At 32.8% G+C, this 27,971-nt stretch overlaps 3 protein-coding genes across 3 annotated transcripts; 2 read left to right on the top strand and 1 right to left on the bottom strand.

Annotated features, from left to right (window-relative positions):
* Positions 1-834: 834 nt before the first annotated feature.
* LOC148310503 (protein Flattop) lies at positions 835-17,656 on the top strand. The gene is made up of 4 exons (XM_088258337.1): positions 835-1,063; positions 14,395-14,605; positions 16,076-16,194; positions 17,532-17,656. Exons 1-4 carry the CDS (start codon positions 1,037-1,039, stop codon positions 17,538-17,540), a joined length of 366 nt encoding a protein of 121 aa, XP_088114463.1. The 5' UTR covers positions 835-1,036; the 3' UTR covers positions 17,541-17,656.
* A 44-nt stretch (positions 17,657-17,700) lies between these two features.
* Positions 17,701-19,731, top strand: LOC148310502 (uncharacterized). Its single transcript, XM_088258303.1, has one exon. The coding sequence runs from the start codon at positions 17,831-17,833 to the stop codon at positions 19,532-19,534; it is 1,704 nt and encodes a 567-aa protein (XP_088114429.1). The 5' UTR covers positions 17,701-17,830; the 3' UTR covers positions 19,535-19,731.
* A 1,408-nt stretch (positions 19,732-21,139) lies between these two features.
* LOC148310501 (nonsense-mediated mRNA decay factor SMG9) lies at positions 21,140-27,799 on the bottom strand. Its single transcript, XM_088258307.1, has 7 exons — positions 27,610-27,799; positions 27,141-27,420; positions 25,434-25,574; positions 24,782-25,081; positions 23,862-24,078; positions 22,220-22,611; positions 21,140-21,479 (listed from the first exon to the last, which is right to left on the bottom strand). Exons 1-7 carry the CDS (start codon positions 27,661-27,663, stop codon positions 21,280-21,282), a joined length of 1,584 nt encoding a protein of 527 aa, XP_088114433.1. The 5' UTR covers positions 27,664-27,799; the 3' UTR covers positions 21,140-21,279.
* Positions 27,800-27,971: the final 172 nt, after the last annotated feature.

The raw sequence follows: 27,971 nt of genomic DNA, 5'->3' as shown, positions 1-27,971 counted from the left end.
TATACGGTTTTGAAATTTCTTTTATTTTTCCATGGATATACACATTTTGTGTTTAAAAAAATTATACTCAAATTAGTGTTTAATTTATTTAATTAAATTATAAAAATGGAATTCTACAAAATAAACAAGTCAAGTCCAAGTCGATAAATATATTTCTACTCGTTCGATTCATTTTTATTGTCTAGGCAGGTACTATGTAGGAATATATCTATATCTATGTAGCAATTTGAAAAAAAAACATTGAAAAACTCTCATTACTCTAATATGTATATTATGCAATTTTGCATTGTTTTAGATTTTAATAATTAATAATTAAAAATGATAAACATGAAAGATACCTTAAAGAATAAAAAAGAAAAGCTATTTTAAATATATTTAATTTGTACATATAAGCTTGGTTCCCACTTATCAATACAGATAAGGATCCACCATAATGTAGTTCTTGACTAAAATAGCAATTCATTTCCAACCCCAAACTTTTTATCATGCAACGAAGTCGTAGATACTCAACAGCCTATGAAATATTAACATCGATTTAACGAGTTTTCTTTGTCATTTTCTTTTACCTTCGGGGGGTGGGAAACTCTGGAGTAGAACCCTGAACTTCCTGTTAAGGATGTTATTTTCCTTTATATCGTGTATCCATAGTTTCAGTCCTGTTTAGCCGATATATATCTGCTCAAATCCAGACGGGAATTTCATGAAATTTTCCGAAGTTTAGTTTTTCATTTAGTAAGGCCATTTGCAGTCGCTCGGTTATTGAACTGTTTTCACGCGTGCATTTTATGAACATACCCCGATTATTTAAAAACCGAACTTTTTTGAGATCAAACGCAAGAAAAAATATTCATTTTCAACTGTCAAATTTGTATTGCAGTATTCATATTTCTTTTAAAAAACTTACTTGCTATATTTCTTTTGTGTGATTCTTTCTTATAAACCTACGAATTCTTTTGTTACCATTGAAGTGTTATTAATAACAGACCTTTTCAGTGATAAAATAATAAAAAGTTGATTGAAATCTTGTGTTTTCAAAATGTCCTACAATTTTCGTGCCGGTCAGGTAAGTTTTTAAATGTCCATTAATTGAATTTTTCTTTTATATTATTATAATATCAGCTTTTTCTTTGAGTCGAAGCAGATTAGGTGTCGAATCTAGAGCCTCTAAACCAAAGTCCACGGCACTAACTAAGGGACCACAACCCGATGTGAGAAAGTCAACTCTTTTTTCGTCATCTTTACCTTATTGACACTTGTCAAATATACTTTCTTAACCATTCTCTCAGTCATACTTCCGTTACTTTCTGATTTTTTCACATTCCACACATTGGTCCAATGTCCAGGCCTTAGACTCTAAGGGCTTGCAATTCAAAAAAGGATAGTTAAAATTGATCAAAAGTACAGGGCATAAAAACCACTCTTGTAAAAATGTATTCTTCTAATCCTTATCCGCACCAAATGATACGCATAGGTCACTGCATCGTATTTATGCTGTGTTCCAATAATCGTAAATTACTTAAAGATGATCAGACCTGCGATTCAGGTACCAGCTAGGGTTATATTCAATAAATATTGCTAACCAACTAACCGTCACGCCGCTCCCGCAAGGACATGTAGAGAATTCTCTCACGACACACTTATCTCTCTTTGCAAAACAATTTTCGCCTCTTCCACATTTATGCATCTACTCATACATACTCGCTGATTATTCCACCTCCTGACCTGACCACTTTCAAGTATTCGAAATACTTGATCATGTCAAGTTTTTAAAATAAATATAAAAGTGAAAAATCACCCGATGAATGAAATGACTCCCTGGGAATCAAACCTGGGACATTCAACATAGTAGCGAAACGCGCTAACCTATACGCTGCGGAGGAAGACAAAAAATGTATTCTCTTTTAAACAATATTTTTTTATTTATTTATTTGAGTATTTGGCTCAGTAAGGAATACATTAAAAACACAGTCACATAAATATACTCACGTATAACCATTTTTTCTTGTTATTTTAATTATTTATCTGTAGTATATTTTGTCCGCCTCGTACCTCGTACCTCGTGGCTTTGTACCGTTCTGGAGGTCCCGGGTTCGATTCCCAAGGGGGTAAAATAAATATAAGTGATTTTTTCACTGTCATATTTTTTCAATATTACCCTGGACTGGTACCTGAAGCGGAGGGCTGATCACCTTGCCTTCATGTGTAAACGATCAAGATAACACTGTGTTTATATGACGCAGTGCCCTATGCACCATTGGGGTGTAGATAAGGGTTTTATTATTATTATTAGTATATTTTCAGTTATTTGGCGATCAGATAACAATAGGTCGATCAAATACAGTGCCCTACGCACTATTAAGTGTGGATAGGGGTCAGAAGAAGAATATATTGTAATAAATTGCAACCTGTTTTTAATTGTTCAAACCCGTCAATGTTCCCCATCATTTGTGTAATCCTCTCAAAAAACGTACTGTGAGTTCAACAAAAGGAATACAACACTTGTTGTATTATTGCACAGAAAGAGGGCTCTTTTTATTTTATTATTTGTAAATAATAAATTCCCTTAAGCCCTCTGCAGTGGCGGCATGTGGCCCTAACCAAAATGATAAAACCAACGAAAAAAGTTATTACATTCTTCATTTAAGTTCAGATTTAAGTATTTAAACAAACACGCGATCTCGTATACGTACAATAGGTATTTTAAAAATATATCAAGGTTTTATTCAATGATGATACCTTATATTTCTTATGTTTAAACTTGATCAAAAATAATTGGTTATTGATCGGAATATTATGAAGCTTCAAAAGGGTAAAAGTTTATATCAAAGAAGTTGATTTATTCAGTTCAGTTCTGAATAAAAAGTATTTATTTTTCTTTAAAAATACATGTATTCAATTTTGTATACCGTTTTATATTTATTTTATAATAATATTATGATTATATTTTTTTAATGTTTATTGTGAAAAAGTTACAAGTGTAAAATTTATTGTTTTAAAAATAATTAAACGAACAAAAAAACATCTGCGGTTTTTATTATATGGAAATTTTACTGAAATGAAATATTTATACGTATCGTGAGAATACACACATTTAACATAATTTTTTACCATTTTTATTTGGGAATTTTTTCTAACATGTTTCTACAAATATCCTGTCTTCTTCAGGGACGGATAGTTTATCGTATACTAGTTACACTGTACCTCTTGAAAAAAGAGACATAACTCTTTTGCTTGGAGAAGGAGTTCCACTAAATATTTATTTATTTTATTTAATGAAGGATTTAAGTCTTTTTTTAAACTGATAAAATAGAATTTAATTAAAATTTCGGGCATTGCACGTATGTCAAATAAATAAATAAAAATACATTGATATGTGTATAAAAAAATAATAAGTGAAAATTATATTTTATCATAAGATTTAATTCAAAATAAAATTAAATACCGAAACAATAAATAAAAAAATAATCATAGTAAGTATACATAAGCGTGTATAAATTAATTTTATATTTATATTTAACTGTTATTTCACGTGAAAAAGACCTGAAGTATACGTAATATATTATATTCGATTACGTTTTATATATCGTAGTTGTAAAGGAGAAAGTGACCAACTAACAAAACGTAAAATGTTCAGGAGGGTCATTTAAGTCACTCTTGCATGGCAAAAAATAAACATCTATGCAGTTAGTCATTTTTAACAAGTCAATATATTATTATACTTCCAACTTTAAAATACTTAGGGATTTTTTTCAGGGCAATATTAAGCTAGTACTATATCAAATAGTCGGTCACTTTCTCCTGTATGACTACGATATGTAAGGTTATGGTAAATAGTTAGAGCCGCCACTGCCTTGTATATTTTTTTGTAGGTAGCAAAATGACGCGACCCTTCAATGTACGATTGATAAAAAATATAACTTTACCCAAACAATACTACAAGGATTAGTGATACTCATAAATCACGGGCTGGTGTCATAACACATACAACTACAGCGCACAGCAGACAGTGATTATGTCGTTTTGCTATAGATATGACATATTTGCGACCATTAGCAGCGAAGGTTTGTAAACATGCTATAATCCAGGATTATACTACACATTAAGGGGATATTCGCAAAGACAGAACTCATTCGCCGGCCAACCGCCGAATAGGTAACATGTCTTTCCACGCCCGAAAAAATATTTTGAAATATATTTTTTTAACTCCTTACCTTTCAATAATTCTTTTCTTTTCAAAACCATTTAATTATTTCGAGGAAAAACAAAAACTATTTTTTAAGAAAAAAATCAATTACGTTAAACGTTACCTGGATTTAGAGAGAATTAAGTTGCGACTTAACGAATAGTGGGCCTTAACGTGTGTACGAAACATACAATGCTAATAGTTTCTACGGTAAAACTTTTGACTTAAATATATTAATAGATTTATATTATCCACTGACACTTCGTGATGGAATTGCATTTTTAATTTATTATTAGATTAAAACCAATATTTTTAGCTTTTCCACTTTTTTATTTGACCAGCGACCGGGTTTCGTCGTTACCGACATCATCAGACTGGTCTGATGATGTCGGTAACGACGAAACCCAGTCGCTGGTCAAATAAAAAAGTGGAAAAGCTAAAAATATTGGTTTTAATCTAATAATAAATTAAATATATTAAATACCACGACCAGATCGATCAGAACCTAAAACTCGGTAGTGTCAAAAATCTACGTAATCGGAGGGCATGACTAGATGTATGGATGTGAAGGAAGCTAGGAGTGTATGTCACGAAAGACGAGTGTGGCGTTTCATCCTCTTTGTCTACGTCTGCAGGGAAACGGCGTGATGGTAGTAGTAGTACATTTGCCTTATGGGGCGTATAAAATGATCACTTAACCGGCCTATGATAGGACATAAGCCCTGTTTACTCAATACGACCATATTCATTTTCATCTATGTTGAGATGTAAAAAATATAAAAATAACTCGTAAGTGGAGAAACCCAGATTTGTGAACAAGTATTTGGACACACTCAAAATGTTGTGGATCTGCATACCCTTTGCAATTTATTTTGTTTCGTACTGTTTAAATTCTCCGATGAAGAGAATTGCGTATCTGGCAGATGTTGGAACAATGTTGATAGTTCCAGGTTATACCGTATTGCAGTTCCATTGATTGTCGAGTGGACTTGAGAGTTCTCTTTACACTTGCTGTGTTTCGGGCCTTACAAACAGGATTACAGGATTAAGGGTGAAATATGGCTAAATGGGAACATCCCACCGTGCCCTATACATCCCCAGTCCTCAGTCTACGAAGGGTAGATCATATATATGTATTCTAGTCCCTACTTGTAAACTTGGTGTAATATATTTAAATATTATACATTAAAACAACTGTTTGATTAAAAAAATATATTACGATGTTTTACATTCAAAATAATTTTCTATAACTAAAGATAAACAATACTTAATCTAAAATAAATTCACATTTATCAATGGTAAATAAACGTTTTAATGTGTGATATTATTGCACATGGTATATTAACATTTTTTACAATTTCTGCTTAATACTATCTAATAATTTTAGTTGCGCTGAGCCTCTCCATAAAAGAGACAGCTCTTTGCTTGGAGAGGGACTTTTTTCTTCTTTTTTTGTTGGTGACATGACATTACAAAAAAATATTACTGGGGAACATATTTTTTTATGCGATGCGAGTTATCATGTTTAGTTTTTTTTTATTGTATAGTCTGTATATGTTTATAGTGTTCGTTAAGTTTCTTTTTTCGAGAGTTTGTGTCTTTTATATTTTTAATTTGTAAAGAAAGGCTATTGAATTTTTATTCCTAATTAGATGTAATTTTGTTGGCACTGTTTTGTGTTGCATTTGGGTGTTTTAAAATTTTAATATAAATTAAAAATCGCGGGGCTAAAAGAATCGCAGAACAAAAGTGAAATTGGGCAGGTCGTGTGGCACGTATGTCTGAAGATAGTTGGACGAAGGAGGTGCTTGACTGGAGGCTTAGAAAAGGATGCAGAAGCGTGGGTAGGCCCCAGACAGGGCTTACGACCTGTCATTGCTTTACACACTGCATAACTCATCATTCTAACCATGACTGAACAAACATTAACAATCGTAGTATAACTTTGGTTTTTCCAAATTGTTGTTATTTTTTACATAATAAAAAAACCCCATTTATTTCGTCGTTACCGACATCATGGGACAAGTGATGTCAATAACGACGAAACCCGGTCACTGGTCAAAAAAATTAAAGTATTTGTGGAGGTCCTCACCAAAAAGTTACATTTGCAATACTCCACAAAAAATCCTTTAAATGCAAATCTGTTTTGTTTACTGTATTCTATCAAAATCTTAATTAAAGTTGCTACAAAACGTGACCAATCCTGTGTTAAACCAATATGAAATCATTAAATCGCACCAAAACGTAACAATTTTACAAGCTAGAATTCCTGATTGCTTAAAATCATTTATAATGGAAATGTAACGTTTTGGTGAGGACCCCCACAGTTGTTGTTTTAATATATAAAACGCAGTTCCACCAAGAAATGTCAGTTCAAAATATAAAAAACAAGGGATCAATTCTTTCAGTTTAATTGATTCAATAGTCGAGTGTTGTATTTTATTGACTGATCCCTAACACGAATCAATTATTTAGATATTTTACTTATTTCAATACTCGTATTGTTTGACATTACAATGGGACATTTGCAAATTGAAACGAACCGCGGAATTGCAACGTGCGTGTCTGTCGGCAATAATATCTCGTTCGTTGTTCGCCGCTAGCGATCTACTCAAAAATGATTTCTATGACAATCGAAAAACAATGCTGTCGCGTGCCCTGGGTAGGTTGTCTTTTAGGTCCGTCCGATCACGAACCGGGCACCGTTCGTCCTGACGCCAGCCCATTCTAGGCTTGAAGGACATTCAGGGCAAATTTTTAACCCAACCGTATTATCATGAAAGATAGTTTTAAGGGCATCTCGACTTGATATGAAACATGTATCATTCTTCATTCTTCCCCTTTTTTATGAAAGTCGTAGCATCCCAAGCTTTACGACCTGGCATTTGGCTGACTTTAGCGATCACTCCATACACTTGTGTAATGTTCACCATTCTTCCCATTATTGAACAAAATAAGAATGATACGTGTTTTATATCGAGTTGAGACACCTTTAAAATTGACATCTCATCCGTAGGACGAATAAACCAGTATCTGACATAGTAATAATATTAATATTGTTAAGGGTAGTTTTCCCTACTTCTGACCCTTGTGCGGTTCTGACGCTTATCATCAGACTGGTGATGTCAGTAATGACGAAATACAGTCACAGGTCAAATGAAATATAAAAATGAAAAAACCATATGCATAGTTGTTATATAAAATTCAAATCCACCAAGAAATGTCAGTTAAAAAACTTATTTTTGTCTGATCATAGATCATTTAAAATATTGATAACAATCCCTCACATATGGAGGTCCTCACCAAAAAGTTACATTTCAAATATTGCACAAAAAATCATTTAAATGCAAATCTGTTCTGTTTGCTGTATACTAACGAAATCTTAATTAAAGTTGCGATAAAACGTGACCAATCCGGTGTTAAACCAACATGAAATCATTAAATCGCACCAAAGCGTAACAATTTTACAATCTAGAATTCCTGATTACTTAAAATCATTTATAATGGAAATGTAACGTTTTGGTGAGAACCTCCACAGATGTAAAATCCAGAATTTGAGTTCAAAGATTTAGACATATTTAAAATACTGTAATGCGTCTGACCTATAAATAAAATCGAAATAATGTTATAATTAATTCTTCCAAAAATAGATCCGTACCGACGGCGCTTGGTCTAATTCACAACCAGGTTTTTTAATCCATTTAGATATGTCAAGTCACTTTTGTACCTGCGTCTCTCCCCTATTTTACAATAATGGTTCGCCAAAATAATGATAGTCATGGGGATGTTCTGGAAAACGGGTGCCTGGTGATGTAAGGGTACCAAAATCACAAACGCAGCCTTGTTGACGGCCGGAAAAAGTAGCAGACACGCGCAGAAATGTCAAATTATACATAAGAGAGATTGAGAACACCCGTATAATGTTTATCTTCCTTTTTACGATTGTCTCGTTTCACCCCCGGCGAGCGTGTCATCGTGAACAAATTCGATTATTATTATTTGTACATCGGCACGCAAAGGAGATATACAGTTGTGTTAAATGGAAGGTCGTGCTGCCGCTATTTGAGATTTTGGATATAATTCGATAGGCTTATTAAGATACATGTATCGTTAATTACGTAACGTAATTACTACCGAATAAATCCGGCAGAATCACGCAGAAAGTTTTCCGGCTTGTAACTTTACACCGTACGTTAGAGAGGCGTCGCGGCACCGCGCTCGCTGTATATTTCAATCTGCTTTTGTGGAACCCTAATATTCATTGTGAAAACTTTATTTATTCATAATTTAATTGTTTTTTTTAAGGCTGAGATCTCAAACGTTTAAATGCAATCTACTGCGCCAGAATTTAAACGACTTACCGTGCTCAATTTCTTAAAATAATATACGTGGGTATACAAGCAAAAAACGTTAACTGTAAAATATGACATTTTGACTTAATGATGCATATTATGAAATTTTCAACGTTCTATAAACTGTAAAAATAAACTAAGTAGTTTGAAATGTCATATATATGTGGTTTTAAAAGTATATTTAACTTTAAGTTTAATAGCGAGTATTTTATGCAGAATAATCCCTGTTCTTTAAAAGCTTTAAAGAACAGGGATTATTCAAACAGGGATTTTAGAGTGAACGTTTTTTGATAGTTACCCACGATATATTGGAATTTTAACTATTTTAAAATACAAATTGAAAAAACACCACCCTTTACCTTTCGATAACTCTTTTCTTTTCAAAACCATATATTTATTTCGAAGAAAATCTTATTTTTTCTTGTTTTGTTGAAATTCTGATTCACGTTTGAAAAAAAGGGCCCCAACAAAGAGCCACAGAATAGCCTAACAATAGTTTTCAACTTGATAATTATTTTTGCCTCCTGGACGAATGTCTTCATAATCATTCGGCATTTTAGGGTGTGACAGGAGCTTTTTAGTTACAGCAGCGTACGCTGCGGCGGTTAGTGTTGTAATCAAGAATAATCACGCGACACGTGGCTAAAGGGTTGTTTCCACCCCTTACCCCTAGTTCACTCTCAATAAAAATATTCAATATTCTGACGCCGTGGTTTGATACACATGGGGACAATAAATAATTTATTCTCGTGATTAGTTGCAATAATAATAATTATTTTATGCGCACGTGGGAAGAAGCTACGAAGTGAACGAGTTTGAAAGTCTTAGTGTTTTAGAAACTTTACAAAAAGTACATATTTAATATAAGATTTTGAATGTATCACACTTCAGTGTGTTGTATTCAAGACAATGAAATGCATGAGGTCTCTACATGAAATAAAATTGTCTTTTCTGATATATACATACGTGGAGTTGGCAAAGGTAGGATGAAAGTAGACTGAATGTAATAAAAATGTGTTCTCTCAGACGAATGTGCATCAAAAGTTGTATGATATTCGGATGGTGATTGATATAAGGAAAGAATGGAGGGCATAATAAGATAAGCATTATCGATAAAATTAAGAAAGGTGTGGTGAGATGGTTTGGGTATGTGAATCGAATGAGTGAAGAAAGAATACACATTTAATAAGTAATAGAAGGAGATATATATATATATATATATATATATATATATATATATATATATATATATATATATATATATATATATATGTATATATATATATATATATATTTATTTATATATATATATATATTTATATATATATATATATATATATATATATATATATATATATATATATATATATATATATATATATATATATATATATATATATATATATATATATATATATATATATATATATATATATATATATATATATATATATATATATATATATATATATATATATATATATATATATATATATATATATGTAATAAAATAACTAGGTACCTACCTATACATTTTATTAAGTACTTACAAATAGTACCTACACAAAACAGTTCTACCACCAGATGTCGCATGCGTCGCTCAGAATAAAACAAAAGACTTCCGATAATATTATTAACTGTCAGAATCAGATAGATAGATAGATAGATAGATATAAAAATTATTATAAAGATAAATTAAGAATAAACTTTAATTACAAAGCAACACATTGTTTATTTTATTATTATACACCCACTTTACATATTATTTACACTTTTCAAAAGGAAAATATTACCACGTTATAAAACGACAATTTTGTTAATTGGAAATGGATTATGAAACATTAGATGTATTAAAACAATTACTACAATATGTTCGGAGTGAGAGAGAAAAATTAGAAGATGATCAAAGAAAACGATTAGAAGATAATCAAAGAAGACGTGGAAATCTAAGAACTAGTGATAAAATTAAAGATAAAAGTCCATGTAAGATTTGTGAAAATTTAAATAAGGGAACTCGATATCACTCTGAAGAAACAGTGCTTGAAAAATGAAAATAAAAATAAAGTAGAAAAAACTTCTACGAAAGATAAAATAAAATTTACTCCAGGAAAGAAGAATTTAGAAGTAGATTGTCTAAGCAGGAATCCAGTATTAAAATCGAATGAAAATGCAGATGAACAATTAAAAGTTGTAAATTTGGTTAAATTAGAAGATATTTTAAAAGATCAGAATAAAAATGAAGACATACAAATAACACAGAAACAGTGCTTGAAAAATGAAAATAAAAATAAAGTAGAAAAAACTTCTACGAAAGATGAAATAAAATATACTCCAGGAAAGAAGAATTTAGAAGTAGATTGTCTAAGCAGGAATCCAGTATTAAAATCGAATGAAAATGCAGATGAACAATTAAAAGTTGTAAATTTGGTTAAATTAGAAGATATTTTAAAAGATCAGAATAAAAATGAAGATATACAAATAACACAGAAACAGTGCTTGAAAATTGAAAATAAAAATAAAGTAGAAAAAACTTCTACGAAAGATAAAACAAAATATACTCCAGGAAAGAAGAATTTAGAAGTAGATTGTCTAAGCAGGAATCCAGTTTTAGAATCGAATGAAAATGCAGATGAACAATTAAAAGTTGTACATTTGGTTATATTAGAAGATACTTTAAGAGATCTGAATAAAAATGAAGGAATTCAAAAGAAAAAAACAAATGGATTGAAAAAAACTGTGTCTACTTTAAAAGGGTCAAGAAAAAAAAATACAAAAAAAAGAAAGAAAAAAAAGAACGGAAAAAAGAAAAAAAAAGAAAGAAAAAAAAGAACCGAAAAAAAGAAAAAAAAAGAAAGAAAGGAAAAAAAAAAACTTTATCATATCACTAAACTTATACCAGTCCCTTCACTACAAGAAGATGATCCGGAGGACGAGTGAAAATTTTACTATGAATTTTCATTCCCAAGGGGGGAGATGTAATAAAATAACTAGGTACCTACCTATACATTTTATTAAGTACTTACAAATAGTACCTACACAAAACAGTTCTACCACCAGATGTCGCATGCGTCGCTCAGAATAAAACAAAAGCATTCCGATAATATTATTAACTGTCAGAATCAGATAGATAGATAGATAGATAGATATAAAAATTATTATAAAGATAAATTAAGAATAAACTTTAATTACAAAGCAACACATTGTTTATTTTATTATAATACACCCACTTTACATATTATTTACACTTTTCAAAAGGAAAATATTACCACGTTATATATATATATATATATATATATATATATATATATATATATATATATATATATATATATATATATATATATATATATATATATATATATATATATATATATAAATATATATATATATATATTTACAGGGTTTACGACCTGACATTACTTACCATTATTTCCATAATTGAAAATCCATATATATATATATATATATAACGTGGTAATATTTTCCTTTTGAAAAGTGTAAATAATATGTAAAGTGGGTGTATTATAATAAAATAAACAATGTGTTGCTTTGTAATTAAAGTTTATTCTTAATTTATCTTTATAATAATTTTTATATCTATCTATCTATCTATCTATCTGATTCTGACAGTTAATAATATTATCGGAATGCTTTTGTTTTATTCTGAGCGACGCATGCGACATCTGGTGGTAGAACTGTTTTGTGTAGGTACTATTTGTAAGTACTTAATAAAATGTATAGGTAGGTACCTAGTTATTTTATTACATCTCCCCCCCTTGGGAATGAAAAATAGTTTTGCCTCTGAAATCTATTAGCATTTTCAGCCGAAACAGTTTTCAGCATTGACGGACTTTTGCTCGCAGTTTAAAAGGAGACCTTTCACAGGAAGGTTGCGTATTTTGCTGAATTTTTACTATCGAAAACTGGTGAATATCGCGTCGAGTTGAGGTTTATATTTTTGATATTTTAGTTAATTTTTATTTTTAAATAAAGAGAAATATTTGTGTTTTCATTATTTACACAAATATTTCCATTTCATACATTTTCGTGAACCTAAGCGGCTCATTATTAGAAATAGGTTACCAAATTGTGGAAGAGTGGGTTCGAACCGAGAAACTTAAGAGTCTGCGACAGTAACCATGGGACCACAACCCGACACTATCTTAACTTGATATCATAACTTTTTAACGGTTGGGTATTAGAGTAATGTATTTTATATTACAACAGTATTGTTAATTTTGTGGTATGGTAATATAACACTCTCCTTATCATTCATAGTACACTTTGTGTAATACCACTTAAAAAAACACTACTTCGTGACTACCGATTTCGGAATAATAATTTTATCATCAGGTTAAACATAGACTCTACTTAAATGTAGAATTTTACTCAAATGGAGAGTCTCCATTTATGATAGAACGATTATTCCCAAGCAGATAGTGATGAAGTAGTTTATTTATTTTATTTTTTATATGGTATTCAAAGTGAAAGATGAATGATAATGAGAGTGTTTTAATAGAGTAGTGGGTAATTTTTTGATATGGTTACCACTGTAACTTTTCGACTTAATTAAGTGGATTTTAAATCTTCTTATTTTTAATACTAAATTTAAACTATTTTTGTATTATTCGTAATTATGAAATGATTTGAGTGTGTCCATAAACTTTTCTTTCCAAATGCTGGATTTCAGCCCACACAGAGATTGTCATCAAGATAGTGAATGTTATCTCCTCACAGGTGAAGAAGTTATTGAGATGGGTATACGGAAACATGAACCAGACAATAATGATGGGTCGTAATCCCTGTACGTTTTCACAAATTTCCATATTCTCATTTTTATAACTTCCTCGTCTATTTTGATATTGCTATTTTGGGCAATATATATAGAAATAATTGTATAATGAAATATGTTCGTAATGATTAAATATGTACCGTGTATTTCCTCAGTGGGTTTTCTCACAACTATTTATTCTTTTAACCCTTATCAGCACCAAATAGTGCATAGGGCACTGCATCGTATCAACGCAGTGTTACAATAAATTTAAATTACTTGAAGGCAAGATGATCAGTCCTGCGGCTTAGGTACCAGTCTAGGGTATAATGTTGAATAAATATTAGATTGAACAAAATTGATAACTTTTTGACCCCCTGGGAGTCGAACCCAGGACATTCAGCATGGTAATCAAACGCGCTTACCACTGCGTTATGTAGGCGTACAAAAATCACATTAATATCTCGAAATTATGCAAGCTTGTTGGAGTACTCCAACATATTGTTCACTCCTTTCAACAACGTCATGTATGAAAAATCGTCAATTTTCAGTTGTGCATGTTTTCGGAATGCTCAGAAAATGTATTATATCCCAGTAAAAGAGGCATATTTTTAACTTAATATTTACCCGCTACAGGGCAGAAAGTGTTGTTTTGATGAAAAGGTATTGCATAATTATTTTTTTAAATATACTAAATATTTTTCGAATGGAGAAAAAACATTCAGGTTTTACCTAAAAAGATATGTTGCAAAGTAAAAAGTTCAATAAGTGGCTTGATATTTATATTTTTAATACATTTTATCATATTTTTAAACTTTAAGAACGATCTCCTGAAAAACCTTTTTTTATTATATATTACGTTGTTGAAAGGAGTGAGCAATATGCAAAAGATGCAACTATTCCCCATATATTTCATCTCCCATATAATAATGTTCTTCATCTTGAGCTACTTAACGTAGGTTATCTATCTTCAAATATATTCCAATTTAATATTTAAAAAATCTGGAGCGCAGGACTGATCACCTTGCTTACTTAAAAATGGACGATTCATCAAATTGATAATTATTTAATATTGATTTTCAATTCAGTACGAGCGTCCATTCGCTCCGAAGAGTCTCCGCAACTGGGAAGTGGCCCGCTGGTTCCCCCAGCGGCCGCGAGCGCCCCCCTCGGGCCCCACCAAGTTCCTGAGCGACGAGCAGGGCCGCCTGCTGCCGCAGGCCCCCCGGAACGGGGCCCCCGCCTGGAGACACTACCCTACGGCGTGGGACTACCCGGACAACATAACCAGAGAACAGGGTATCTACAATATAATATTTCTCGAACTTAAAGGACAGGGTCTTCCATACTCCGCAAATATGCAGTGCCAGCTCACTAATCCGAACGCCCCAATATTTTTTTTTGAATTACCTAACGTCCAAGTGACTGAAATCTAGCTACGGCTTATGCAACACTTATCATGACCCTACTCAGGCTTCAACTTTTTAAGTTTTATAGCGTATAAAGTGCATGTTGATCTTCGGGTCGACCAAAAATCGCATGTGTTAGACATTTTGTGTAGTTTTGAGTGAGTAAATGGTATTATGGTGGTGAAGGGTGGTATTGTTTGCACGCTGTGGTAGTGATTGTCCTGATGAAGAGACGGGCACGTCTCGAAACCGGTAGACATAAAAATCTCGGTGAGTGGTTATATACTAATATTATTAACATTTTTGTAAAAAAATAAATTAGTAAAAATGACTAACCACAAAATAAATGCTTTAAATATGAATAAAATTGAGAATATTTTATAGCGTATGCCTACTCGTGAGTGGATTTACTCTTTATGTTTAACCACCCTACACATACGAACGTACGTGATACGCGCGGTTTTTCTTCACCATTCCGCGCTAACACGTATGACCTACGCGCGCGAGAAAAGATACAAGTTCCAAAAATATTTAATGCGTACCGGATACACTGACAATTTTTTGTCAGGTTTCATACCTGACAATATTTTGTGACAACAAACGTTGTGATTTTTTGCTTGTTTATAAAAATATGCCTGAAAATAACCCGAAGGTAGGGTGGTTAAAGTAACTATGATTTCATGGAATTCATTACTGAATATTCTAGGCAAAAACACTCGTTACGCTCCCTAATCCGAACGACGCCAGTTTAAAAAATTCACCTTATGAAACCGTGAAAGCTTGACTACTCGAAAACATCACCAGAGAACAGAGCATCTAAATATTTCTCGAATTGAAAGAATCCGGTCTTCCATAGTGCGCAAATATGCAGTGCTAGCTTGCTAATCCGAACGCTCTGTAATCCGAAACGCGCTGCAATCCGAACGATGCCAGTTTAAAAAATCCGTCTTCTATTATTTCTATAATTCATTCATACTGACATTGACTTTAAACGGTGTAAAGGGCACTGCATCATATATTTATTTATTTAAACTTCATGTACAGAAAATAAATGAGTACATTGGGGGGCTTATTGCTAAAAAGCAATATCTTCCAACCAACCAAAAACAGACTAGTGATATTGATCAAAACGTATTGATACCATATATATATATATATATATATATATATATATATATATATATATATATATATATATATATATATATATATATATATATATTGCGGGTCTGAACGATTCGAAGTTTACGAATCGAGGGTTACACTGACGACATGTCTTCAGCATAATTTTAAATATTTTTTTTTACAATTTAATTTATTTTATTTTATTATTAATTATATAATGGTATGTATATTTCAGCTTGTGAATTGAGTAAGGAGCCGCCACCGGGACGCTATCTAGACTGGTTACCCAAGTCTACCGATAATTTAGTGAAAAATGATGGAATAACGGACATAATTCAACTAAAATCCGCTCAGGTAACATTAATTTCTTTACTCATAATTAGCTTAAGTACCACCAATATGAAATTAGTTCCTCACATTGCAAATCATAATTTTAGAGCATCAAAAAGTTTGGTTTTTACTGAAAAGGAAAACCACAGAGAATAAATAATTTATTAGACAGATTGTCAAAACAGAGTAACGACTGATTTTTAGCATAACGATTTTTTCAAACGGCTTATCATGTCATTTGGTTTGATGGCTGTCAATGTTTGATATATTCAGAGAATAAAATGTGAAATTTTCATCCATTATTGGTCATGAATTGAAAAAGGGTACGCAAATGATCACACTATTTTCGCAATAATACTCAGGGTTAAACATATTTTGAGATCGTTAAAAATGTATAAACTCAATTATGATATTTAATGGAAACTCTCATAAAATAAAAGTCTTAGTTATGCATAAAGTTTTGTAAATCTTGGCAGTCATGGGTATTGAGCATAATTGCGATTATATTTTATTTAGACTAGTTTTCCCAGTTCTCTGTTAACATTTTCCATAAATGAAACTCATAATTTTACAATAGTCTTCCTTTAATTGAGTCCGTTACCCCACAATTTTTCACAAGTCCATTAGTAAAACGAAATCAACTACTACTACCATCACGCCGTTTCCCCGCAGGGGTAGGCAGAGAGGATGGAACGCCACACTCTTCTGTCCTGACATACACTCCTCGCCTCCTTCACATCCATACATCTAGTCATACATGCCCTCCGATTACGCAGACTTTTGACACCGCCAGATTTTAGGTTCTGATTGATCTGATCGTGCCTAGTCTTTTTCGGTCGTCCACGTTCTGTTTTCCCTCTCACATTCTCCACATATATTTTCTTAGTCATTCTCTCGCTATCCATTCGCTCCACATGTCCATACCACCGCAAAGAGCAAACGAAAACAAGATCATGCTAAAGTAGATATAACCAAATTACTAAATACTCATAGCACACAAGAAACTCATATTACCGTAGAACGGGGCTACTTGAGCTTTGATGTGTTACTTGAGCCCAGTACAAAAAAAAATTTAGATCGTGGTATCGATCGAAGTACCGTGACAATAAGTGTCACAGGTGACAGGTCAGGGAAACAATGAATCATGTCGATACGTTCATTATTATAGACCAAATACAAATTTATTTATTTTTGTACTGGGCTCAAGTAACACATCAAAGTTCAAGTAGCCCCGTTCTACGGTACTAAATACTCATGGTTCAAAAGCCAAATATCATTCTATAAGTAGTTTATTGTATTTTTTTTTTGCTACCAATTTAGCACCGTTATGACACTTTTTAATTTTCTTTATTTTGTTGCAGAACTCATGAATGATAATTATAAAAATACATTTATTTTTTTGGATTTAGTTTTGTACACAAGTTACACCAAAATAAAGTGCGATAAAAATATTATTTTGCAGTTTTATTTAATATTTTGCTAAGCATGCTTATCAATCACATTACAAATTATTATTTGGTACATTTAGGATTAAGGTTCGGCATACATATACCTGGCAGGTAAGAAATATTTTTTACTCATTTGGTAAGTGCACCGATTTATTCTGTTACATTTGGTATTTTAAAATAAGCGAGCTAAATGTCTGGAGAGTAAAATTTTAATGTTAAATTTGATACTTTTTACACAGGAAATAAAAAAGAATGAAAATGATAAGGAATATCAAGCGGGTTGTTTGACTGATCCGAAAAAGAAAGTTGATATTCCTCCGCTGTTTTCCAAAGAGAAAGCTCTCGAAGAGTTAACGGATGAGATTGAAAAAGAAGAAGAATTAACAAGAATTAATGTTATAGAAAATAGCAAAATGCGTGACAAAGTGTATAATTCCTCTCTTGATGATAGTAAAGAGTGTATGCCAATACCTACGGTCGATGCAATAACTGGATTCCATTATGCGCGCAAAATGCACATGGATAATCTTCTACACCATCCTTTACCAGATGCAATGGCGGCGAAACATAATCGAAAACATCTTAAGGAGCCCGGAAAAGATATAGACATCAAGCCGTATTCGTCAGGATGGAAGGGATCGTTCCCCGAAGAACATCGCCCTGTGACAAGCGGGGGAATGGCGATGCATAGCAAGCACGACTTGGATCGTATTCTCTTGATCAGACCCGCAACGTCCGGAGGCGAACAAAAGATTACTATTAAGAATACTACTCCCATGGACCTCGCCATTTGCTGGGACTATAGGGCGAAAGATCCTCGAGACGAACCCAAGAGGCCTAAACGTATAGATGGCTCGAATGGTTCCAAGGCACCGGCCGTGTTCGCCATGGTACATTCCCCAAATCAGGATCCGATAACAGAGACTGGAAGATCCAACGCTATATTTTCACACAACGCTATATCAGATAGCTCGGAGAGTGACAGAGTTGTGCCGTGTTTCGATAAAGATATGTCGAAATACAGAAGGAAGGAAGCGTGCGATGTACCAAAATGTGAAGACCATTCCAGGTATGAGAAACAAAGATCTCCTAGTGTCGGTCATAACTCTAGTAAAAGGGAAAATAAAAACTGTGATTCTGGTAAAAAAGAAGGAAGGGCCCAGAGTGAAAAAAGGATTAAGAGTGGATCGTGTGACGGTATTCACGGCTGTGGAACTCCAGAAAGGAGGTCATCACGCAGCTCTAGGCAGTCGAAAAAAAGTGAAAGTGCAGAAAATCAAAGACCAATTAAAAATGCCTGGACTGAAACATCACATTCTAAAAACAATGGGAAAGAAAATATTACCGAAGCAAGTTATAAACAACACAATAAAAGCTATATAAACCCTAAGATTCTAGATGAACTCAATAACAATGGCAGCTCTATAGAATCTTTTAAGAAGAACCAATTATGTCAGAGTTCTCTAAAAACTTCAAAAATGAGTTCCGAAAAATCTAAAGACACTATTTCTTGCAGCAGCCAGGAATACATGAAATCGGTTCCAAAAAGCAGCAAAAATTATCGTCCTTGCGTAGCATGCGACGAAACAAATCACGATAAAGATCAGTGTTTTAGCGATCACAAAAAAACAGATTACAAGATGGCTTTCAAAGCTGGAAATCCAAATTCAACGAGTTCCGATGGCAAGAATGGTGAAATTTCAAGTAGTAATACCAAGGCATCGTTCAGGATACCAAAGATGAGAGATCCCTATAGTAAGAAGTCTTATGCGATACCGACATTAGCTCCTCCATTCAGTAGGTGGAGAGATACTACTGGTTATCCGGAACATTGGAGGCTTGCGAGCGTGTACCAACATGCCTATAAGAATCCCGAAGCGAGGAGGCATCCGTTCCTGCCGGCAGTTTACCGATAAATCATTAAAGAATGTATTAAATTGGGATAAGAATAATGAATTCCATGAATGGAATAATCAACATAACACAAACAGACCCGGATGGAAGACATTACTACCAAAAAGTGACAGTAGGTATTCTTTACTATATGTTTGTGCCAAATTGACAATGAAAACATAATTTTTAAAATATTTTCATGTTTTTTATAGATGAAAAATTGTAAACCTCATAATAGATGTGATATATGTAATTTGTCCACACGGTTATGTTACCTCTAGATTCAATAGATGAAATGTAAGATAAAATAATGAAAATAAACATATAAACTGTTTTTTAAGCATTTTATTGACACAAAATACATAATAATGAGTCATTTGTAGATGTAGGATGTTAGACATGAATTTTTATATAAATTCCATTTTGAGTGTTAATGTGAACATTACATACCATGTTTATGATGTAGTTTTCACATCTATCTTCCCTATCCTTACCTGTAGATGAGCTTCTAAAACAGAGGTGGGTTGTTCCTTGAAAAAGAACAATCTAAACTGATAACATGGTATATTGTAGATTTATATTATCCACTGACACTTCGTGATGGAATTGCATTTTTAATTTATTATTAGATTAAAACCAATATTTTTAGCTTTTCCACTTTTTTTATTTTTTTTATTTGACCAGCGACCGGGTTTCGTCGTTACCGACATCATCAGACCAGTCTGATGATGTCGGTAACGACGAAACCCGGTCGCTGGTCAAATAAAAAAGTGGAAAAGCTAAAAATATTGGTTTTAATCTAATAATAAATTTAAAAAAAATGGTATATTGTCTTTGTAAAATTTTGTAAATTATTATGACCATTTATTTCCTACTTTCAAATGAACCGATGTTACACAAATATATATATATATATATATATATATATATATATATATATATATATAAATATAATATAATGTATATACACCTGGGTCTCTTTTTATGTGATAGATACGTTCCACGGGGAGTCGCTTAAAACAAAGTTTATAATAAAATCATTAAAATAAAAACAGAAGAGCTTTTTCCTTAATTAAATATCCATATATGGGTAATCGTTTTTGAGATAAATCTTCAATCCAAATTATAAGTCCTTTTTCTTTATTTTCCAATAAAGTACATATCTCTTGAATACAATGTAAGATTTGAGCTTAACTTTGTGCCAGTGACACAATCACACTTTAACGGATGTGATCTCCACTAGTCTAAATTTTAGATTTTTTTTATGTGAATTTGTATAAAAAAGACTTGAACTACATACAAAAATAAGGGATGGGTTCAATTAAGGTGGAGACTGACCAGAGCATTTCGTCGTAACGTAACACGTTACAATGCGAGCATTCAGGCAGTCAGTACACCGAGCCGAGCGCTCCATCCATAGTTTCGGACGCTCGGTGAAGCTTGCCGCGAGCGATGTTATGACGTAATGTTACGACGAAATGCTCTGGTCAGTCTCCACCTTTACATTTGAAAATCGCATAAAAACAGATCCAAGTGTACATTTGTAAAGATTATTTAAGACTAAAAACGCTCAATGGAATTTATATAACAATACTACGCTATCTTTAGATGGTTGATGTTCATTAAACCATTATTGGTATGACAAGTCAACGTGTAATTAAACAATTTTCCCATAGCTCCAGTCTCGTCTGATCTGTACAAGATCATCCTCGGTTGCTTCTTCTCCAAAACCTTTTAGGATACACAAAGGATCTTAGTGTCCAGTGGTTCAAGGAAGCAATCTGCCATATTCAATAAAGAATGTACTCTTTCTTATATTGTCCCAAGCCTTGCTGCAGTATTGCAGCCATGTGCGTTCAGTCAGCTGGACATTGGTAAGTTGGTTTCTGGTGACGCCAAACACTTGCCATCTCAACCTTTTGGCCAACTCTTCTATTGTAGGGTGACCCCTATATACGCCATTATTTTCTGTAAATATACAAACATATTCATTCATTCATTTATTTAACTATATTCTCTCCTTATGAATTTCTTATGGATTCTCTCATGATGGATTCCACAAACTGATTCTAGGCTCTTGCATCCTTCAGTCAGTTTTGCGTCCCGAAGTTTAGACGAGAACTGCTGACAAATTGTCAGCAGTGGCTTCTAGGTGGCAGGAACCTGATGCCTTGTAAAAGACGCAAGCTTGATTAAGACTCTCGGGAGGGATGCAAAGTATACGGCCTAGCCAAACTATACTACTTTTTCTTGATGACAGCCGTGACTATGGGTTGCTACGTCCTACGCCATATTTCTTCATTCCTCAATAATAACATAATACATGTTAATTTGGATTATCATCCCATTTTCTCCTTGCCAAAATAAAATAAATAAAGTAAACCAAAATAGTTTATTGCTAATATAGATATGTTAGAATGTATTTTTGTTTATACATGTAATAATTTTTTTAAAACTTTATAAAATAAAACAATTTGGTTGTTAACCACTTTTTAAATGTGTATATGTATTATGCCAGAAATCACAATAGAATAAAAAAATAATAATGAAGGCTGAGAAATGGTTTTTATTGTATTTATCCGCTTGTATCGAAATTGAACAATATCAGCATGCCCTTCATAAGGACTATTTTCCAATTTCACATGGTATAAATAAAGTAAAAACTTTACATATCTCAACCAGATATAAATATTATAAAAAAGACTTGCCATTATTGTCATCTACAGAAGGCAGGAGAAATAGGTTAACCGGATTCCCACACCTCTTGGCATTTAAATTGTGGAACAGTCCATTTATAGAGATTGAATCGTCGTTGGAATCATGGTCATACATGTACATTCCACTTTCAATATGCATCTTCGACTTATGGAATGCTTTTCTGTACAAGTCCTGCATCATACTGACGGACGTCGGTTTGAAATCTTCAGCAGTGCATTTGTTTTGAAGAAATAGTAAGTGCGGATAGTATTCTCTGTGGACTTGCGAATCTCCAGAGTCAGATAGAGAAGTGGAAGAATTAGAACTCGGATGATTGGAAGTCGGGTTCAGATTAGAAGCAGCTGGAACTGCGGGTTTCACCATTTCCGCTGACTGGATAAACCTACAATTATGAATATAACATGAGATACATATTAAAAAAGATTGAGAATATTTTTAGCAAGCATGGCAAGCAAATTTAAAAAAAAGATGTATGTAAAAAGACACCATTCCTCGTAAAATATAGATGAAAATGATTTAAAACATTAGTAGAATTCTCTGAAATATATGAATGTATAGCTGAAATTATAACTTTATTGTGTATTCTATCTGACGACCACTAAAGCAGTAATAGCAATTAAATTATATTTGAGAAAGGCACATAAAGAGCTATATAAATAAGTGATAATATTAGTAGTATTGAGAACATTTAGTAGGTTTTGCATTCTACTATAGTGGTCTATCAGTCTCCGTGGTGCAATGGTTAGCGCGTTTAGCTACCATGCTGGAGGTGCACCATTGGGTACGGATAAGGGTTAGAAGAGGAATATAGTGATCTATAGATCTATATATTATATGCATGACTAGTGGCAGGATTATAGAGACATAATAAAATTTTTTTGGGTACATGGAATAAATAATACTGAAATTTTGAGAAATATTTAATACTGAAATAATGTATATATATAATGAGTGGAGACTGTTAATATCGAGGTTCATGCAAATCATATGAATTTATGAAATACATAGTTGAATAGATAAAAGAAATTGGCTTTGTTTTGTCTTATATAACTGCAAGACCCTTGATAACAGGGTCAAGTTTATTTCAATATTAATGATAAAATTTATATAAAAATTCAAATGAGAGTTTCAATTTGGGATGTTTATTTGAAAATATTTAACATGAAATTTGAATTGAATTTTGAATTTTAACATTTTCAATAACAATTTACAATTAAAATGCAAACAAATAGGAATAACTTTTTTTAAATCCTGAAAATTATGATGCATCATACATATCGTAGTTGTACAGGAGAAAGTGACCAACTAACAAAACGTAAAATGTTCAGAGGGCCATTTAAGTCACTTTTGCTTTGCAAGAAAATAAACATCAATGCAGTTAGTCCTTTTTAACAAGTCAATATATTATACTTCCAAGTTTAAAATCCTTTGGGATTTTTTCAGGGTAATATTAAGCTAGTGAGATATCAAATAGTCAATGATCACGTTTTAGTAAAAAATTCACTTGGTCACTTTCTCCTGCATGACTACGATATAATGAAATATTTTGTAAACATTTAAAACTGTCAGGGGTTAAAATATACTATCTGCGAATACTCGGGAATATCATATATTAAATTCAGAAAAAAATACCTCAACATATTGACATCAGTGAACCAATCTTGGACCAGTATAACAACATGACAGACGGCGAGGAGCAGAGCCGCCGCCTCCAAGCCGGCTCCTCCTCCCGCAGGCCGGCCCCCCCCTGGGGCCCCCACAGGCCCCCCTGGCCTGGATAACCCGCACCCCCCTGATGCAGCAGTGTCCAGGAATATCACTCGAGAGTCGGACACGTAAATATCAATGCCTAGTAGGAACAAGATTATTAGAAACAAATAAAACTATCGAAATTTTGTCACTTTTTGGCAGAAGATTAACCCTAGTAATCGGGACATTCGTAAAATTTACGACGATTATCCAATCTGTAGGGAGCACCGGGGCAACACATGCAAAGAATGTACTACCAACTAGGACATATCTTAGTTTTTTTACCAATATTTGATGTTTGTATTTTATATAAAGTTTTAAAAAAACATATTGCACGAATTTGACGTTTGTAGTAAACGTTTTTGGTAAAATGTGAGTTTTTCTTATCGTAGTATATTTTACGTCAATCACTTAAGCCAGCTAAATGTTTAAACGTAAGCTCTGGATTGCTCAGACTTCCATCTTCCCTTTATAAAAAAATGACATGCTTAGCCTCAGTTGAGATACCTATAATATATATCTAGATATATCATCGTATCATCATGTCATCCGTAGGGTGAAAAATCTAGTATTTGATAAATATATTGAAGTCTGATAACGGAATAAATAAAAATAAAAAATCACTATTTTGAGTGACTTTACTGGAGTGACAAGATAAAAGATGTATTTTGTAAAAATATATTGTGTATTATGCTGATTTTTAGCAGAATTACAAGCAGGATTAATAAATCATAAATCCCCTACTACAAGATTTACGTAGATGAATCCCTCTATGGTTGCATAAATTTACAGAAAGAAATTACCTGTAGTACACTGGTCTCCTCTCTCTATCTGGTCCATATTTTGGCATTTGAATACCATTGCATCATCCAAAGATATGTCGTCCTTTTTAGTCGAGGTCTCTAGATGAAGAGATTTCAAATCGTCATCTAGAGATTTGTATCCGGAGGCTTCCGTGTGACTAAACTGAGAATTATCCAATTCTCCCGCATTATTATGAGTTTCATCAATGTGGGATTTTAGGATTCTTTCGCCAATGTTGGATACGTCGTGACTGTGCGCTAGTATACTAAGAATTGTGGATTTTCCAACACCTTGAGAACCTACAATATACACAAAAATTATTATGATATACAGTGGGAACACATTTCGGACGGGTGTTTTTTACGCCTGCGGACCACTGGCGACGGGATTCGATAATTATGTACATATAGTTGAGACCTTAACAAAGAGTAAATAATATTCATATAAAAACAATAAATAATTCCTTCTATTCTGAATTTCAAATGAGGCCAGCGCAGAAAGTAAAAATAGCCTTCCCGTCCTTATCAATCGACCGAACGAGTAGAAATACCTTTCCTGTCCGAAGTGTATTAGCTTTGAGTTATACATTATTGAAGGAGTGAAGCAGACCACGGGATTAGGCGAAGTTTGTAAGATATGAAGTTAACATACCTATTACTCCAACAACTAGGAATCCTGTGTTAGTATCTTGTAAATATTCAGCCACAGTCGGATTAAATTCATGATTTTCATCAATCAACTTCATCGGGTGTGGCATAGGAGTGGGAGGAATTAGCAAGTTTACTTCTGGAACTAAAACAGCAAATTAAAATAACTGATTAACAACAGACAAAAATGCCGCAGAAGTTCTGCCTACGGGCTGGTATCTGGGTATGGATACCAAAGGATTTAAAACTGAGGTGATAATTTTTAGGTCAAGTCTGCCATATGCAAAATTAATTTAATTGTGACTTAATGACATTTAATATGTACCAATATGTACATACTCAATTGATACTAGACGGTAATATCTTCATACTTGAATAAAATAATTTCTTTAACAATTCACGCTGTTATTTTCTATATCTTCAAATAAGACAAACAACAAAAAGGTTATTGAGATTGGACCAATATTCAAAATTAAATATGGACTTTATTTCTGGTATTAGCCCCCTTTACTTTAATATTTTATGCATTCCAAATCTTAAGGTGAAGTTAATATTACAGACCTTCAGTTGGAAAGAAGGAAGGGAAAGGAAGCTATGAGAAATACATTTTAAACACCATGACCAATTGAAAATTTATATTTCTTGGATTTACCTATCTATTGAAAGGAATCAAACCCGCAATGCCAGTTTTGCGGTTTGTTTATAACCAATTATGCCAGGAGAGAGGATTGTGTTAAAAAAAACAGAATTTTTTCTGGATGGACAAATGTTTTAAAATCTCAATCATCAATTTTCATTTTCCTCTTACACGTATATGTGTCATTGTAAATATGGGAAGAATTTTTGGGTTGTTAGAACAGCATTATTCATAATGGTGACATGTTCCGACCAGGCGTGGCAACCCTATACAAAGGGCATATCCATTTTTATTCTATTTTATGGCACTTATTGCTCAGTTTTTAAAAATTTACCATTTTGGTAAATACCACTAATTGCTTATTAAATTGAATTTTAGCACGTGTTTCGATGCACTCAGCGACTTTATGAAACGCCGTGTTTGATAATGACGACCCCCCTTGTTTCCGGCTCTGTCTGACTTTTCACGACCAACCTTTTTGGCACGCGAGACCCTTCTGGCAGTTACACTACTGCAAACAAAGCTTGGTGAATCATTGAAGCATGCAAGCTTCTCACCACAATAAGGTGATGGTCAAGAGGGGAAAATGAACCAATGGCATAAAAAGGGAAGAAATATATATTTTTTAAACTTCTTACCTAGAAAAAAAATCCTTTAACCACCCTCATTAATTCCTCTCCTTTCCTTCTCTTTCCCTGCTAAATCTATTATTTTATATCGTACCCTTGTTTTAAATCTCTGAATGTTTTTTTATAGTTTTATAACATAAATATGAAAATTGTTTAATTGGCTTTTTTTTAACGAAACTATTTTTGTTAATGTAATGTAATGTTTATTATTGTTAATGTAACAATTGTTTATTATATCATTTTTTTATATGTAAGCTGTACTCGGCTGTCTAAACTTAAAACACAGTAAGGGACATTTTTTTGTAGTACGTTTTTTTTGCATTTTTGGACTAAGTAGAATCTACTTAGTCCAAAAATGCAAAAAAATGTCCCTTACTGTGTTTTAAGTTTGGACAGCCGTACTATTCCCGAATAAATAAAATAAAAATAAATAAATAAATATTACCCGGTGGTTTTTTCTTGTCTTTGTGTTCATTCTGTGCTATCTTGGTGGGGTGAATGATCTGTGTTTCGATTTCGACATCTGTTTCGCTGTTCTTTTTGGGACTATGCGGTCGCACGGTGTCCGCCTCCTTGGTGGCCGATGGCTCCCGCGCCTTGATGAGTATCACCGGCTGCTTCTCCTTCTCCGCTAACACGACTCTCTCCCTCTGCAGCTTGTCTCTTTCCAACTCCCTGTCATTCTTCACCATAATTATAGGCCGCCGAAGAGTGGGCTCTTTTTCCTGTCAATGAATTTTACTTTTATAGAGATTTCAAAAGACTGAGGTTTCAGATATGACGGCAAAATCTTTAAAAAATAGGAAAGTGATTGTACTAATACTAAGGTAGAGTAATATTTGTTTTCTTAAAATTCTCACTCGAAGGGTTATTTTACATTGGTAAATTAATTAGTTTCATTGTTCTTTATTTACCTTCGGAGAAGGAAAAAACTTTTTCTTTCCTCTATTTTTATCGTATTCCGACATTTTTTGTTCGTATCTTGATTTTTTTAATTAAAAAAATTAATTAATCTTGATAAACAACGCAAGTATAAAATGATTACATGTCAAACACAAAGCTACTTTTAAAATATCTCCCAAAACGTCAAAATTTTGACATGAGTTCGTGTCTTAGTGTTGACATTATATAAAGCATTTTTTTCCCATTTTCAGTTTTTAATTGCTTGGATTCGTCCGATTCGTCATTAGACAGTCATCCATCGTGAATTTTCTAAACATGCAAAAACCAATAAAAAATAAAAATTATGATTTTGGAGAGATTTTTATTTCAATTA

This window comes from Brachycentrus maculatus, unplaced genomic scaffold (assembly GCF_059751285.1).
Source record: "Brachycentrus maculatus isolate JH-2025_06_01 unplaced genomic scaffold, ASM5975128v1 h1tg000092l, whole genome shotgun sequence".
In the NCBI taxonomy this organism is placed as follows: Eukaryota; Metazoa; Arthropoda; class Insecta; order Trichoptera; family Brachycentridae; genus Brachycentrus; species Brachycentrus maculatus.
The sequence above is the reverse complement of the archived record's forward strand: the minus strand, read 5'-3'. Positions and strand labels throughout refer to the sequence as shown.